The sequence below is a fragment of the Sorghum bicolor genome, chromosome 8, assembly GCF_000003195.3.
Source record: "Sorghum bicolor cultivar BTx623 chromosome 8, Sorghum_bicolor_NCBIv3, whole genome shotgun sequence".
Classification (NCBI taxonomy): domain Eukaryota; kingdom Viridiplantae; phylum Streptophyta; class Magnoliopsida; order Poales; family Poaceae; genus Sorghum; species Sorghum bicolor.
In genome coordinates this window covers 61695202-61712193 of record NC_012877.2, presented here as the reverse complement: position 1 = coordinate 61712193, position 16992 = coordinate 61695202, and the positions used below count along the sequence as shown (strand labels likewise).

General features: G+C 43.0%; 1 protein-coding gene across 1 annotated transcript; it reads left to right on the top strand.

The window, feature by feature from the left end:
• LOC8071513 (phospholipase D alpha 1) lies at nucleotides 756-9652 on the top strand. The gene is made up of 3 exons (XM_002443580.2): nucleotides 756-1030; nucleotides 5576-7472; nucleotides 8913-9652. The coding sequence occupies exons 1-3, from the start codon at nucleotides 920-922 to the stop codon at nucleotides 9344-9346; spliced, it is 2442 nt and encodes an 813-aa protein (XP_002443625.1). The 5' UTR covers nucleotides 756-919; the 3' UTR covers nucleotides 9347-9652.

The window sequence follows — 16992 nt, the reverse complement described above, 5'->3', positions numbered from 1 at the left end:
TAAATTTAGTAGCTCTCCATCTCACCTTATTTGTTCACTCTCTACTTTTAGATAGTCTATCTTACTAACCATTCAGCCTCTTGGTTTTATAGACTCTGTTAGAGTATACTCCAATATTTAAATTTGGCTAATTTTTCTTAGCTAATCTTTTAAGATGCTCTAACGGATGTCGGGTCGTGATATTATATTGGTGGTCGAGGCTACTAAGAAAGAGTCAACCCAGAAAGCACGTGCGTTTCAAGCCTCAGACGCAACTCCGCGGAAGCAGCAGATTAATTAATTAATCGGCAGTCATATTAGATGAACCATGTGCGGGGGAAAAAAAATAATTCATTCTGTAGCTGGTTTCTGTCCGGCCGCGGTCTCCAGCCGTCAGAGGCTCTCAAACCGAGACTCGAAGAGCGCTGCAGACCAAACAAAATTATTTTTTGAGACGTCTGAATGAATGAATTAGTAAAAATATATATGAAAGCTTCGTTTGCCTTGTCCTTGTTAGGCGACCTTTATTAATTTCTTTAGTCTGATGATCTAAACAAGAATGAAATTAAGGGGCGATGGAATTGAATTTTATAAATGATCGACTCGACGACTTACCATGCTCCACGGCCCACGGGGTTGCACGTACTCGTAGGAATAAGTCGCATCCGGAGGACGACGGCCACATGCATATGCCCACTGATGGGCAAGCGATGCAACTAGGCAGCCGCGGCAAACCCACATCTAGGCCGCCACTTGTCCCGTCTCCTTCTCGTCTCATGTGGAACAAACAATGGAGACGACGCGTGCGTCGTGACTGGTGCTTGGATTATATATGGCGTGCGTTGTTTCGCTTCCGCAGGAGTCCTGCTGCTTGCTAGGCTGACACAGCGTCGAGCGAGGAGGAGGGACAGCAGCAGGGGAAGGAGACCTGCTAGCTGCCATGGCTGAGATGAGCTTGCTCCACGGCACGCTCCACGCCACCATCTTCGAGGCGGCGTCGCTCTCCAACCCGCAACGCGCCAGCGGACGCGCCCCCAAGTTCATCCGCAAGGTATGTAGTCCCATCCTCTCCTCCTCAGTCTCTCTCCCAACGTACGACCAACGATTTCTTGCCACAAATCACACTATTTCTTCACATGTTACTTTTGATGAATCTTTCTTTCCTCTTCCTCCCTTTTATCCAATCTTGAATTTCTCTCAGAGTTTGACTATGTGTCTAGCCCTATTAGTATACCAGTTGTTGCAAGTACTAGTATTGTAAGTCTAGGTGATGTCGGGCTTGCTCCATCTGCTATTGCCCCGGTTGAATCTATTTCTCAGACTATTACTAACGGGACACTGGACACTTTGGCCTCAATAGCTGTCCTCCATGGGCCAATCATTGTGGAGCCCATTTCCTTTGTATCTGTTGGGCCTTCGATGGTCATTGGACCTCCAACGGTGATTGGACCGTTGGGAATTAGGCTATTTTCACACAACAACCCATCCTCAGCCTCATTTTAGGATATCTCCTCTTTGCTGCAACAAACCAACACAATTAGTTCTGGCACACAGTTACCATCAGGTGAGGTTCTAGTTTCGACTATAATCAATGACCATGTTATAGTCACTCAGGGCAAACATGTTTTTGTATAACTCGGGGGTGATCTTTGACCTGGAAGCCACTCTTGTTCCTTGCCCACGTGGCCCCAACATTATATTGTAACCGAAAAGTGGATCTACATGAACATGTTGCTTCCTAATGGTACCCTAGATTGCTACAAAGCTCTCTAGGTACTTTGGGGTTTCAAACAATGCTCTAGTATTGATTTTGGTGAGACTTTTAGTACCATTATGAAGGAAGCCATCATCCGCATGGTTCTATTTATCTCGTAATTGGCCTGTACATTAGTTGGATCACTACACCATAACCTTTATTCAGCGACTGACTTGAAGTTGTTGTAAGAGGTGTACAACAATAGAAGGTCGCTGCTAAAAGTTATAGCACGGACCCTAGTAGACGCTGTTGAAGCTGTCGCTGTAGTTATACAGCGATGGACTTCATCTTTAGCGACTGACCGTCCATGGCCCTAGAATTTAGCAACGGACAGGTTGTTTGTAGTTTTAGCAATGGATAGTCCATCACAGTAATAACTTTTAGCAATCGCTACTCCATCAAGATCAATTAAATAAAAAAATAATCCACATATATTTACAACTAGACCACGTTCAGAACAAATACAATATTGAATGACATACACAAATGGGTAGATCAATTATATTCTCATTCATCCATATCAAATGAGTACATATATAATCATGTCACTAGCTTAAGCTTGTTGACAGAAAGCCAACATACTGAATGTATAATCTTGCTAAGTCATCATCCAAAAGTGATCCAACATTACGACCATTACGACCATTAGGTTCGAGTCCACAAACTAAGTCCACAAACTAAAACTACCAGATTGATTAAGGATTGTGGTGTAGTGGATGTGAAGAATGATTTTCTTCCTGGCACCTTGAGCAACGTATACTGTGTGGAACCATATGGTTTCTTGATTCCTGCAAGCCTAACCATGTGCGCCATCATAATAAGTCCCTCTTCGGCCTGCCTCGAGGTTGGTACAACAAGTTTGCTTCCTTTCTTTGATCTATTAGTTTTGTGGAAGCAAAATCGGATACATCTCTCTTTGTTCTTGGGCATGGGTCCAACATGGCATACTTGCCTCTTTTACGTTGATGGTATTATGTTGACTGCCTCTTCTGGAGATTTACTATGCAATATTGTCGGCTCTCTTATAGTGGAGTTCTCTATGAAGGATCTTGGGAGTCAACATCACTTTATTAAGATGTTTGTCTCTCGTAGTACTAATGGTATGTCCCGGTCACAGTGTCACTATATGCTTGAGATCTTGGATCATGCTAGTATGACTGGTTTAAAATCTTGTTCCACTCCAATTGACACACAAATGTTAAGCTCTCTACTAATGGGACTCCTGTTACCAACACCACTGATTACCATGCTCTTGTTGGCCCCCTACCACTACTACAAGAAAACACTTCGGAGGCGGGCAAAAAGCATTTTCTGAGGCGGGCAAGAGAAACGCCTCGGAGCAAAGGTCATGATAAATGTGACCTATTTCGAGGTGGTTTGTTGTTTGCCCTGGTTAAGAGAATAAAACACCAAAATAGACAAAAACCCATGGACAGGCCCACTGAGCCCATCTAGGGGCTTGACGAGCCCATCCACGCGCCACCGCTCGCTAGATCCATCTGAGCATGTCCTCCACCGGCATGACGATGAGCACCACCGGCAACTCCTCCCTCCCTGACATGAGATGACGAGGAGCACTGCCAGATCCACACGCCCTAAGGCTGGATCCACCGAATCCGCATGGCCCATGGCCGGATCCACCAGATTCATGTGCCCAAGGCTAGATTCATGGCTAGCTACTCCACTGCGCCACCATCATCATCATGCCACCGTGCCGTGGGAGAGGAAGGGGAGCAAGGTGCGCCTAGGGGAGGGAGCGAGGATGCATGCCGCTAGCCCCCATGCTCTATGTAGACAGGGAGGGCGCACGCTACTAGGCCCCACATGCTCCGTGCAAAGAGGGAGGGCCCTCCACTGCCAGGGACCTACATGCGTATGGCCTCCACCACCAAGGGCACGAGTGCCTTCTCCACCACCAGGGGCACGTGCGGCCTTCACTACTAGGAGCTTGCCACCGCTGCCGCATGACCCATGTTGCTTGCCTAGGACGCTAGGAAGGGGAGAGGAGAGGGGAGGGGGCGTGGTGGAAGGTAGAGCGGAGGGCACTACTACACAAAATCTTTACCGTGGTCTTTTTTCTGGCCCTCAGAGGTGGGTGGACTAGTGGCCCGCCTCGGTTAATCATGCGGGCTGCCGGCCTAGCAACTGCCTCGGTTAATAGGTATTAACCGAGGTGGTCAAATTAGGGCAACCGCCTCTGTTAATATATATTAATCGAGGTGGTTGGCCAACCACCTCAGTTAAGACCACGATTAATCGTGACCTTTCATCTGAGGCGATTGCTCTGCCCATCGCGGTTAACTGCTTTTGCCCACCATGGTTAAAAATACTGTAGTAGTGGGGGTATGGTGGGAGGGAGAGAGCATGGTGGGAGGGAGAGGGGCGCTAGGAGGGAGACAGAGAGGTTCGCAGGATGGGGTGCTGGGAGGGAGGCAGAGAAACTCGGTCTACTAAGGAGAGGAATGATTGAGTGAAGCTAACCCTAAGTTCGTGTATTAGGCTTTGTTTGCGCCACTAGGGGTTCAGCATTTTAAGAGGTGGGCCTTGTAAAAGTCTGCTTTGGTTAATGTATTAACTGAGGCGGATGCATTATAAAAACCACCTCGATTAATACCCCATTTCGAGGTGGTTTTTTTTTACGTTGCCCGCCTTGATTAATTGATTTTAGGACCTCAGTTAATAAAAAATGACCACTCCACCTTGAAAGTGCTGCCCGCCTCCAAAAATAATTCTAAAACATGTCTTAAAAGATTTTTTTGTAGTAGTGTATAGTATCTCATTTCACCTGCTATGACATCTGTATAATGTCATCCAAAAGATCTGTCTTCATATGTATGATCCCCGTGAGCCACATTTGGCCTTGATCAAGTGTGCTCTCTCCGCTATATCAAGGGCACCTTGGACAATGGTCTGCAGCTGCTTTGTTCATCGAGTTATGACCAAGTCTGATGTTGACTGGCTTGGCTATGTGGATACTCATTCTACCTCAGGGTATGTTGTAATTTTGGGTGAAAAATTGATCTCCTGGTCGTCAAAGCGTTGGCTGGCGGTATGTCATTCGAGTGCAGAGACCGAATATCGGGTAGTTGCTAATAATATTACAGAGGTCATTTGACATCGTCAATTATTTCAGGAGCTTCATTTCTGTTTTATTAGGTGTTCCACTGTGGTATTTTGTGATAACATCATTGCCGTAAATCTCTCAACAAATCTGGTATAGCATAAGCACACCAAACACGTTGAGATCGATTTACACTCCGAGTTCTTCATGTGCCTACCACGACGCAGCTGCCTACCTTTATTTTTAAGGAATTTTGGTCCAAATTGAATGTCTCCAATCCTAGCTGATATCGATGTTCCAACTGTAGGGGCGTGTTAGTGTGTTAATCCTCACGTGTTCTACAGACCATACAGTAGCAGGCGCATGTACCCGGTGCCATCTTAGGAGGAGCGCGGTTTAGATAGTTTCCTTGTTTTCTGTTTCTTAACTTGCCTCTCCATATGCCTTCGTGTATTCTATTTATAAATGATGCATGAGATCTAATGATTATTGCGTTGAGTAAATCCGCTTTCACTAACTCGTGATGAGTGATTTGGTTAGTACAGACTACAGAGACAACGAATGATTCATAAATGATGGCACTACCTGCCTGCCTCCATATTATTAGTCTCTCTACTACTATTGATCACTTCATAATTAACTGGCATGGTACTGTTCTAATTTTGCTCAAGAACGACAGCACGCTCAAGCATTAGTTCCCTTAATCATATTTCGAAGTATGTCTACCATATTCGTCTCTTCTGCTAATACGACATGTTCATTTCATTTTGCTTCGACAGCTTGTGGAAGGGATCGAGGAAAGCGTGGGTGTGGGCAAGGGCAGCACCAAGATATATGCCACCATTGATCTGGAGAAGACCCGCGTCGGGCGTACACGTATCATCTCCAACGAGCCCGTCAATCCTCGCTGGTACGAGTCCTTCCACATCTACTGCGCACACAGGGCGGCCAACGTAATCTTCACTGTCAAGATCGACAACCCCATTGGGGCCTCACTCATCGGGAGGGCTTACATGCCTGTGGCAGACATCCTGGTAGGAGAGGAGATTGACAAGTGGCTTGAAATCTGTGATGACAAGCGTGAGCCTATTGGACACAGCAAGATCCATGTGAAGATTCAGTACTTTGATGTTTCCAAGGACTGCAATTGGGCGAGGGGTGTTCAGAGCAAGAAGTACCCTGGTGTTCCTTACACCTTCTTCTCGCAGAGGCAAGGGTGTAAGGTTACTCTATACCAGGACGCTCATGTCCCCGACAACTTTGTTCCTAGGATCCCTCTTGCTGATGGCAAGAACTACGAGCCACAAAGGTGCTGGGAGGATATCTTTGATGCCATAAGCAAGGCCCAGCATTTGATTTACATCACTGGTTGGTCTGTGTACACAGAGATCACCTTGGTTAGGGACACCAACAGGCCAAAACCAGGAGGTGATGTTACTCTTGGGGAGTTGCTCAAAAGGAAGGCCAGTGAAGGTGTCCGGGTCCTTATGTTAGTGTGGGATGATAGGACTTCAGTCGGCCTGCTTAAGAAGGATGGTCATATGGCTACCCATGATGAGGAGACTGCAAATTACTTCCATGGCACGGACGTCAACTGTGTTCTGTGCGGTCGCAACCCTGATGATTCTGGAAGCTTGGTTCAGGATCTGCAGATATCAACTATGTTCACGCACCATCAGAAGATAGTAGTAGTTGACCATGAGCTGCCAAACCATGGCTCCCAGCGGAGGAGGATAGTCAGCTTCATTGGTGGCATTGACCTTTGTGATGGAAGGTATGATACCCAGTATCACTCCTTGTTTAGGACACTTGACACTGTCCATCATGATGACTTCAACCAGCCAAACTTTGGGGGTGGATCAATCAAGAAAGGTGGTCCAAGAGAGCCATGGCATGATATTCATTCAAGGCTTGAAGGGCCAATTGCTTGGGATGTTCTTTACAACTTTGAGCAGAGATGGAGGAAGCAGGGTGGCAAGGACCTCCTTGTACGTCTCAGGGATCTTTCTGACATTATTATTCCCCCATCTCCTGTGATGTTCCCGGAGGACAGAGAAACATGGAATGTTCAGCTCTTCAGATCCATTGATGGTGGTGCTGCTTTTGGTTTCCCTGAGACTCCTGAGGATGCTGCAAGAGCTGGTCTTGTGAGTGGAAAGGATCAAATCATCGACCGGAGTATCCAGGATGCATACATAAATGCTATCCGGAGGGCGAAGAACTTCATCTACATTGAGAATCAGTACTTCCTTGGAAGTTCATATGGCTGGAAGCCCCAAGGCATCAAGCCGGAAGAAATTGGTGCTCTTCACTTGATTCCGAAGGAGCTCTCATTGAAGATTGTCAGCAAGATTGAAGCTGGGGAACGTTTTACTGTTTATGTTGTGGTGCCAATGTGGCCTGAGGGTGTTCCAGAAAGTTTTTCTGTTCAGCCAATTCTTGACTGGCAAAGGAGAACAATGGAGATGATGTACACTGACATCACACAAGCTCTCCATGCCAAGGGAATCGAAGCAAACCCCAAGGACTATCTCACTTTCTTCTGCTTAGGTAACCGTGAGGTGAAGCAGGAGGGAGAATATGAACCCGAGGAACACCCAGAACCTGATACTGATTACATCCGTGCTCAAGAGTCTAGGAGGTTTATGATCTATGTTCATAGCAAAATGATGATAGGTAATGGATCACTTGTACTTTGCCCTCGTATTGCACTATATTTCATTTTTCAGTTTACTGAAATTTTTAACGATAAAGTTTAGTGATATAGAATATATATTTTATACGTTCACACACCTAAGTTAGCATGTCTTGTTTAGATACAGAGCATGCATTATTTCGGCTTTACCGGTATTGGAAGCAAGGGATCACTTTAAGTTAGAATTATAACTATTTTAGAGACCAGCAAAAAAACTTATTAAAGGATACAAATAAAGTATATATCTGGAAGAAATTGTCCTATGTTATTATAATCCTGCTTTGTTCAAAGATATCATGTTCTTCTCTGTTTTAGCTTTGAAACCAAGGGGTAGTTTCTCTTGAAAGCAAAGCGTTGGGCACCCTGTTTAGTGCTTACATTGTTTTCTTCTCTTGGCTTCAGATGTGTCAGATTTTCTGTTCATGAGAGTAACCTCTACATAGCATTTCACTATATATTGCAATAGACCACATATCTTTTATTTATCAAAATTTAGGAGCACGGTTGATGTTGTTGTGAAACTTACTCTTCTGATGTGCATATGTTTGGATCAATGCTGGACAGGAAAGGCATCAATATAGAACAACAAATTTTAGTGGGAACAATTATCCTATACCAGCTCATATAATTCCACTCTTTTGAAGGAATTAACACTCTTTTCAAACGAGTAAAAATAAGTCAAGATATACAGTTAGTTACTCTTGGTAGCAAGGGATTATTTCGGCTTTACCAGTATTGGAAGCAAGGGATCACTTTAAGTTAGAATTATAACAATTTTAGAGAGCAGCAAAAAAACTTAAAAGGATAAATAAAGTATATCAGGAAGAAATTGTCCTAATCCTGCTTTGTAGAAAGATCTCATGCTCTTCTCTCTTTTAGCTTGAAACCAAGGGGTAGTTTCTCTTGATAGCAAAGCATTGGGCACCCTGCTTACATTGTTTTCTGCTTCTCTTGGCTTTAGAGGTGTTAGATTTTCTGTTCATGGTATATAGTAACATCTATATAGCCATGCATTACACTATATATTTCAGTAGTTTTTCTAATAGACCACATATCTTTTATCTACCAAAATTAGGAGTATGGTTGAAGTTGTTGTGAAACTTACTCTCTGATGTGAATATGTTTGGATCAACATGTTTTCTTAGTTAAAAGCATAACTATGCTCGACAGGAAAGGCATCAATATAGAACAACAAATTTTTAGGGGAACAACTGTCCTATATAAGCTCATATAATTCCACTTTTTTTGAAGGAATTAACACACTTTTCAAACGAGTAAAAATAAGTCAAGATATACAGTTAGTTACTCTTGGTAGCAAAATGTTGAACATCTGAATTACTGCTTGAATTGCTCTTTTGCTTTGATTGAAGGGTGTCCATTTGTTGTTGACTAAGATGGTAACATCTTTTGTTTGATTTCAGTGGATGACGAGTACATCATCGTTGGGTCCGCCAACATCAACCAGAGGTCCATGGACGGTGCCAGGGACTCTGAAATCGCCATGGGCGCGTACCAGCCGTACCACCTGGCAACCAAGCAGCCTGCCCGGGGCCAGATCCACGGCTTCCGGATGTCTCTGTGGTACGAGCACCTGGGAATGCTGGATGATGTCTTCCAGCACCCTGAGAGCATGGAGTGTGTGCAGAAGGTGAACAGGATCGCTGACAAGTATTGGGATCTGTACACAAGCGATGACCTCGAGCAGGATCTCCCAGGCCACCTCCTCAGCTACCCCATCGGTGTCACTGCCGATGGCACTGTTACTGCACTGCCGGGGATGGACAACTTCCCCGACACCCGTGCCCGTGTCCTTGGCAACAAGACGATTTACATCCCGACCATTCTCACCACATAGAGTGCAGACTGCACGTAGCACCATGGCTGCTCTCCTGTCTGGCCTCTGCTAAGGTGTCCCTGTGTTTGTGTTCAAGACACTTAAAAGGTTCAGATAGGAGTGTTGTTATTGTAGTTATTGAGTGATAATAAGTGGATTGTGCTTGGTGGGACGATAAGAGTTATAAGTACTGGATCCAGATTGTGTTGTCCCTTTGTCTGTCATAGCTCGTGTACCTTGCTACGTTGCAGTGCCGTTTGTAAGAGGTGACTTCAGAGTTCAGAACTAAAACATGATTGCTTGTTCAAGTGTGTGCTGCATGCTAAATGTCAAATTGTCGATGTGATGCTACTACAACAATATGGATGATCTCTCATTTATCTTTCTGAAAGCACTTTAAACGTGGTATCATTCTCCTGTTGCTCAACAGATCCCACGCCCTACAGCCCCCACCTGCATATGTCTCTCACTTCCAATTATCTCCCACAGGATAACAACCGAACCAAAAATAGCAGCTATAACTTTTTTTTCCTCATTGAAATGTGCAGTAAAAGCATCATTCTTCTTTTCTGTCACTAGATCCTTAATTTCCCAGAAACTTTGACTTAAGACTAAACCTAGATCTCTGTCTGGCCTTGATCTTATCTACAAATAGATCTTACTGATCCTAGATATCTTCATGTTATATCTTTCTTTCACACTGGCCCACCAGGGTCAAAGCCATGCCTCTGTTATATCTTTTTTCCACACTGGATCCCTAACCCATCCACTGTCAAGTATCATCTGCCCTTCAATTTTACTAGAAGGACATAATATAGGTGCTTAACTTCGCTCCTAACCTTTATCTGTGGCATGGGATGTGACAATCGTGCAGTGCATATGGCTTCTTCAGCTCAGTGATAAGAGACACTATGCGCGCACTATGCAGTAAGCATGCATGATTCCTTAACTAAAAGAGCATTTTCATGTGTTCTGTTTAAAGATTCTAAGCATATATTTTTACACTAAATGCAGGGTGTGTTGTGTATTAGGATTAAGGAACAACTTAGGCTCAAGAAGGCTGAAACCAGCACAATCCTGGCCAGATTAGAGGCCCAAAGAGTAATGTGTGATTTATTTGAAACCAAGCTCTGTAAGGGCTTAGTTCGATTCCTTGGGTCGCGGCTTCTCCACCATGCGCCACACCCTTGGATCGGTTTCCTGACGAGAAAGAGGGTGACAGAAGGTAGTTGTGTCAGGTGGGTTTGGCTGGGGCGTACTGCCGTGCATGGCCTCGATCGGTGGCTTGGAGCAGTGGGCCATGAGATTTTTTTTTATTCAACAGTGGGCCATGAGATTTGGTGTTGAGTCTAGAGAAAGCGTGAGAGGGAGCTCTGATGGACGAGAGAGGGCGAGAATAGAGAAACCCTAAGGGGCCGTTTGGATACCTTCGTTTTAAAGGAATTAAAATATATATAATGAATTATGTTATTTGGTTTGAATTATATTTCATAATTTTTGTAAGCTCACAAATAAATCTATCTCAAATTTATAGGGTGGGAGATCGAAACGGATTCCATAGATTACTATGTTGTAATGATCTATTCTTCAACTCACTTCCCTACAATATATAAATACAACGTATAAGTGGTCCCTTGTATGCCTAACAATATATATATATATATATATATACAACTATATTAGTTTAATTAGTCTATGTCTAAATTATAACTATTAGAATGAATTCAATTCTAAGGATCCAAACGGGCCCGTTGTGCTTATATGGGATATAATTAAATTTGGTCAGGCCTCCTCGCCTTTGGACGTATTTAGTGAGGCGGGTGTTAATAAGAATTTAGGGCCCATGCTCCAGCACTGAAAGCCGCTGGCAATTTTTGGAGATTGCCCAATTTTTCCATGCTTATGTTAATATAAACGCGGCCCAATTTCTCCAAAAATTGATTTTATATATAGTAGTGATGTCAAGGCACTAGCGGAAATGAAAATGTCTTGTTTATATATATCATATATGCATGGCAACGTTAGCTAGGCTATGATCCAAGATTATAAATACAATAGTCATCTGATGGCTTGCTGTCTGCCATAGCGTGTAGGTAGGATAACATTTGCCATCATTTGTGGTATATGTGCTGCCTATTTTTTTTTTTTAGGAAAACTGGAGGGGTTTACACCCCTACAGCACGAATATATTAAAGAAAAAAACAGGGTTCAATACCGAACAACGAAAAGGGAAAGAAGAAAAAGCATGGGGGAAGGGTGGGAAGAGGAATCAGGATACAAAGAATGAAATGAAGAAGAGCAGTGAGGCTACTGCAGAAAGCCAAGCTACATAAGATTTGCAGTCCATTGTTCTATTAAGGGAAAGTAGCTTCTTTTTGCTCTGAGCAGGAACAATTTCCACTCATCCCAGAATGAGTTCTTGGCTGCTTGCAAGGAGGGGTTGTTTCCTCTGATCGAAGATCAAGTCATTTCTCATTTTCCAGATGGTCCACGCCATTAAGATGATGGCTTCCATAAAGAAAGGTACCCCCAATTGTACCTTGAAGCTCTGTAGAATTCTGAAGGATTCATTACTGGTGTCACTCTGTACATTGATGAGCTGCCAGCACTGAGAGGCAAATGGGCACTCCAGAAGGAGATGTATTACTGATTCCTCCACTGCATTGTTGCATAAAACACAGGAGTAGCTTGGAAGGTGCATCTGTTTTCTTCTGAGGAGTTGTCTGGTGCTGATTCTGTCCTTTATTACCAACCAAAAGAACACCTTATGCTTATTTTGACAGGAAGATTTCCATAGCCAACTAAATGCTTGGGGAATAGTAGAGTGACCACTGAGTTATTTGTAGGCTTTTTTAACTGAAAAAGATTGGTTGTTCCAGATGTATCTCCAGGTATCCTGAGCTTCATTGCTACCCTCTGCTTGTACTAGTTGTAGCAGCTGTTGTAACTGGTAATGGGCTTGCTGGGACAAGGGGAGGAAGAAGATGGATTCAAAATTCTGCGCATCCTTCATTTTCCTAAAGGAGATTTGTTTTTCTCTAACAAAGGAAAAAAGCTCTGGAAAAACATTACGAAGTGCACCATGTCCCCACTGGTCTTCCCATAGCATGCATGTACTGCCTGAGCCTATGTTCACTTGAGCCATTCCTTTGAACTTGTCCAGAAGCTTTAAAACATCCCTCCACCAAAAAGAGCCTTTCTTGTTTGTGGTGGGCAAACTGCCATTTGCATAATGCTTTTCCCATATGAGGTATACCCATGGTATATGTCTGCCTTATTAAAGAACTTATGAAGTTGTTTAATGAGTAGAGCTTCATTCTGAGTTTTGATATCAATAATTCCAAGCCCTCCTTCTTTCTTATCCCTGCATACCACTTTCCAAGCTACCTTGGGTCTTTGTTTAGCATTAATGTCAGCACCTCTCCATAGGTATAGCTTTCTGAACTTGTCAATTTTCTCAATTACTGTCTGCTGCAGTAAGAAGGTACTCATGCAAAACATTGGCATTGCAGACAACACTGAATTGGTGATCTCAAGTCTCCCTGCTTGGTTTAGGAAGGTTGAGGTTGCTGCTAGCCTTCTCTCACACTTTGTCACCAGTGGTGAAAAATCTATTGCTTTGGGCCTTGATATACTTAGAGGAAGGCCTAGGTATGTAAAGGGGAGAGAGCCTGTGTCGCAATTGAATGTTCTGGCTAGGTGTTGCAGTTTCTCTGGGCTGATGTTGATTGGTACCATAACAGATTTATTGTAGTTGACCTTGAGACTAGTTGATTCCCCAAAGGAGTAGAGAAGAGCTTTTAGAGCTAGCAGTTGCCTACTGGACGCCTCCATTACTAGGAGAGTGTCATCTGGCGAGGATCAGCTAATAGCACTCGGTAGAAAATCTGTTGCATTACCGTGTTACATTTGTTAGAATTTTGACCATATCAGATAGATCGTCTAGATGTGAAGATAACTTAATCCAAGTTGACGAAGATAACACATTGGTTATGCACGGTGTTACTTGTATGCCATTATAATTACCGAACATACGAAAGATGATAATTTTTTCAGAACACTCGTAAAGGTTACCGAAAGGAAATATACTATACGTACATAGAGCAGGCTGATAATTGTGTTATGCATGTCTGTATAGACAATACACGCGCTTATCCAAAACAGCCTTCAATTTCCGCACTCTGACAAATTCTGTCATTGTGCACCACACCCTGAATTCCTGATAATGCATGACCAAATTTGTGCACGTACAATATGTGGTTTGCGGGCAAGTCCACAAGTCTACAGTCCAACCACCCTATATATGCAGACGACCGTCATCTACTCACCGCACATGTATGCATCAAAAAAACAGTTTTTTCCTCTCTTTTTCCACGTACACATCTGCAAACATTTTCCTATGGATGTATGTATAGGAGAGCAAGTACTTACGCACCAATCATATCGATCACACATATATGAACTATGCTTCCAGTGCATGCGTGTGGCTTGAAGTACTCATGAAATATATATGCTTGGGCATGCACAAAACTCGTCAGTCAATCACATTCTTGAATAAAAAGGCTAGCTAGCTTATAACCACATAAGATGAATGCGAAGACACATTGCACGACACCGTGCATAGGCATGAGAAGCATCACGAATTTTTTGACAGGATTTAGGCTATTGTTAGGGCACATGGAAACTCCGTTGTTCAATTGGAAACAAGAGATCTATGCAGCAAGCCTACGTCGATCACCGGATCGACTCAGCTAATCAAAATGAAAGACAGTCGTCTGAATTTGTTCTAGTGTTTACCCTCTATAGCTTATAACTATCTACACTTCTACAGTAGTGGGATGATCCATCCTCGAAGCTTGGAATTTTTTCCCCTTGCAATGTAATGTTCTAGCTAACAAAGGATTCTAAAATAACAATATGTGGGGGAAAATAATAGAATAAATGGTTTATAATTAATATCCCAACTATCCAGCAATAGAAATGCATAAGAGCGGGGCCAAACATTTCTTGGTGAATAATGGGAGAGAACTAAATTATTTGATGATGCACACGGTGGTCATCATCTTTGATGATGCCATGACGCAAACTGCAAGAAGGAACAATGTTGTAAAGAGCATATGCCTAAATGTCTGCCCTAGGTGATAGAGGCAACATGTTAATTATTTACCCTACCCACCAGTTGTGAGTTGTGACTAGATTATCTTTTGTAACACCAACTCCTTTACACAAGTACTACCATGAGAAAACATTATGTTCAATGGCCTTCCACTTGCACTAACCTTTGTTAGTATTAGTAACATGCATGCAAATTGGTGCCTGGTAACATGTTTTCACCTAGAATTTCCCACTTGGTTTAGATACCAGTGAAGCACGTCATGCTCGTATGCCAACTCGATGTGATATCTCTGTTTGATGAGAGGTATGGCAGAGAGGTGCTAAAGACTTCTGATATAGTGACATGTTTGGGTTTGGCTGTATCAGATCAACAAGTGCGCGTATTTTTCTTGTAGCGTGGGTTGCGTTTCTGAGCCATTTTATCCTCCCATAAATGAACATATGTTAGTTTTCTCACTATATGGAATGCAAACAAAGAAACAAATCGCTTTAACTTTACAACTAGAACTTTATCCTCCTAATCATGAAAGTGTGCGAGTCTCTCTTTTGCACATACAGCTTTATCCTCCTAATCAATGGAGTGTCCTAGACACGTGCCGCTTCCATGCACGCTGAGTTTAATAATGCCGCACACCAACTAGACCAGGGCAGTCTTGCCTAGGTGATATATATGTATGAGACCCAGGGTTCAAGCAGTGAAGGTAAGCTTGCTCCTAGCTACAATGAAAGTGCAGAAACTATATCTTGAGCTCACAGTAGGAGAAATTTGATAGGAAACCTTTTCGTGGTCGATCTGATGCGTATAGGTATGGGAGGTGTCAGGTGCGGTGAAATATGCCACTAATTAACCAAGTTCCCACAGATATATGAAGAGCATGAACATCTGTTGGCTCTCTGAATCCGCTGCCCCTACGCTGGATGCTGGCCTCATGCTCTCCGGTCTTGCTAACTCACATGCAGCGCCTCTTGGCGTTGCAGCACGGCGCAATGCATGGCCCCATCACCCGCAGGCTTTGCTCTGCGTCCTCTGGTGACCGACTTGATCGCCCTTGCCCGCTTGCCGTATCCACATGATCTATGTCTCCTAATATGGGAAGAGTACATTCTAACAAGGTGTCTTCTCCAGCGTCATGTTGTTTTCTTGGAGCTGGATTGAATATATGTGTAATCCCTCCGTACTCAAAAATAAAATTGTTTTGGACAAGATAGGTATTAAACATTAGGAATATAAATCATAAATAACTTTTAACTTGTTGAGTTTGAAAATATGAAAACCATATAAATTAATAGATTTATCTTGAAAAATACTCTCATAATAATATACATATATTACCACTTTTTGATTAATATTTTTATGAAAAAGGAGTCAAAGTTAGACTTTGGAGATCATGTCGTTGTCATAAACTGCTTCCTTTGTGAGAGTACATAAGGACTACTATATACCAACGTAATTAGGCACCATCAAGATCGTCATTTTTTCTAGAGAATAACCAAGATCTTCATTTTTAATATACATGCATGTCTATATGTGTCATCGTCGTCGATGTGATTGGTGCCTAAGTACTTGCTCTCCTATACATACATCCTATGGAAAATGTTTGCATATGTGTCCGAGGAAAAAGAGAGGAAAAATCAATTTTGATACATACATGTGCGGTGACTATGTAGGTCTGCAAACTCGTGGACTTGCCCGCAAACCACATATTGTACATGCAAAGATTTCGTCATGCAATGACCATCAGGAATTCAGGTTGCACAGTGACAGAATTTGGCAGCAGTGCGGAAATTGAAGGCTATTTTGGATCAGCGTGTATCTAGACAAACATAGCACAATCTTCAGTCTGCTGTATGTACTTCCTCTGGGCAGCTTGTAGGTTGTCCTCCAGTTCTTCATTTCGGCAGTTCTATATAGGGCACGGCAGCTGAAACGAGACGCGGGTCGACCACCACCGTCAGTTTTAATATATGTAGCTGGTTTTGAAGGATTCGTTCGATTGCATGCAAGCACACTCGCTTCATAATGGCATGTGCAGATGCTTGTCACTGCACATGTTTTCAAGCAAGGCCTTCAAGACAAATTAAGTTATAAATTGAACAAGCAATACCTTGTATGACCAATAATGCATTGTCCTCTCGTCAACCTGGATTAAGTTTTAAACACATCTAGATGATCTTTCTGATAAAAATTCTAACAAATGTAACACTACTGCAATCAATGCAACAAATTGCTACCGAGTGTTATTAGCTCCTCATCAAGTCAAATGAAGTAGGCATCTACACACAACTAATGATGGCAGTGTTATCCTACTAGACGCTATGGCAGACAGCTAGCCCTCCCATGCCTTTTGTAACTATAAGCTTGCATCTTGGGGATATGATCTCCAAAAATATATAGCCAACAGCTTTCATTGGTCGACATCTCATTTCAGAAGACAACCGCCTCTAAAAATCTATTAACGTAAACAACTGCCTCACTGATTACGTTCGTCTAGCAGCAAATCTCGCATATATAAGCAGGTTCTGCCGTTATCCCCCATTCACATCCCTCGGCT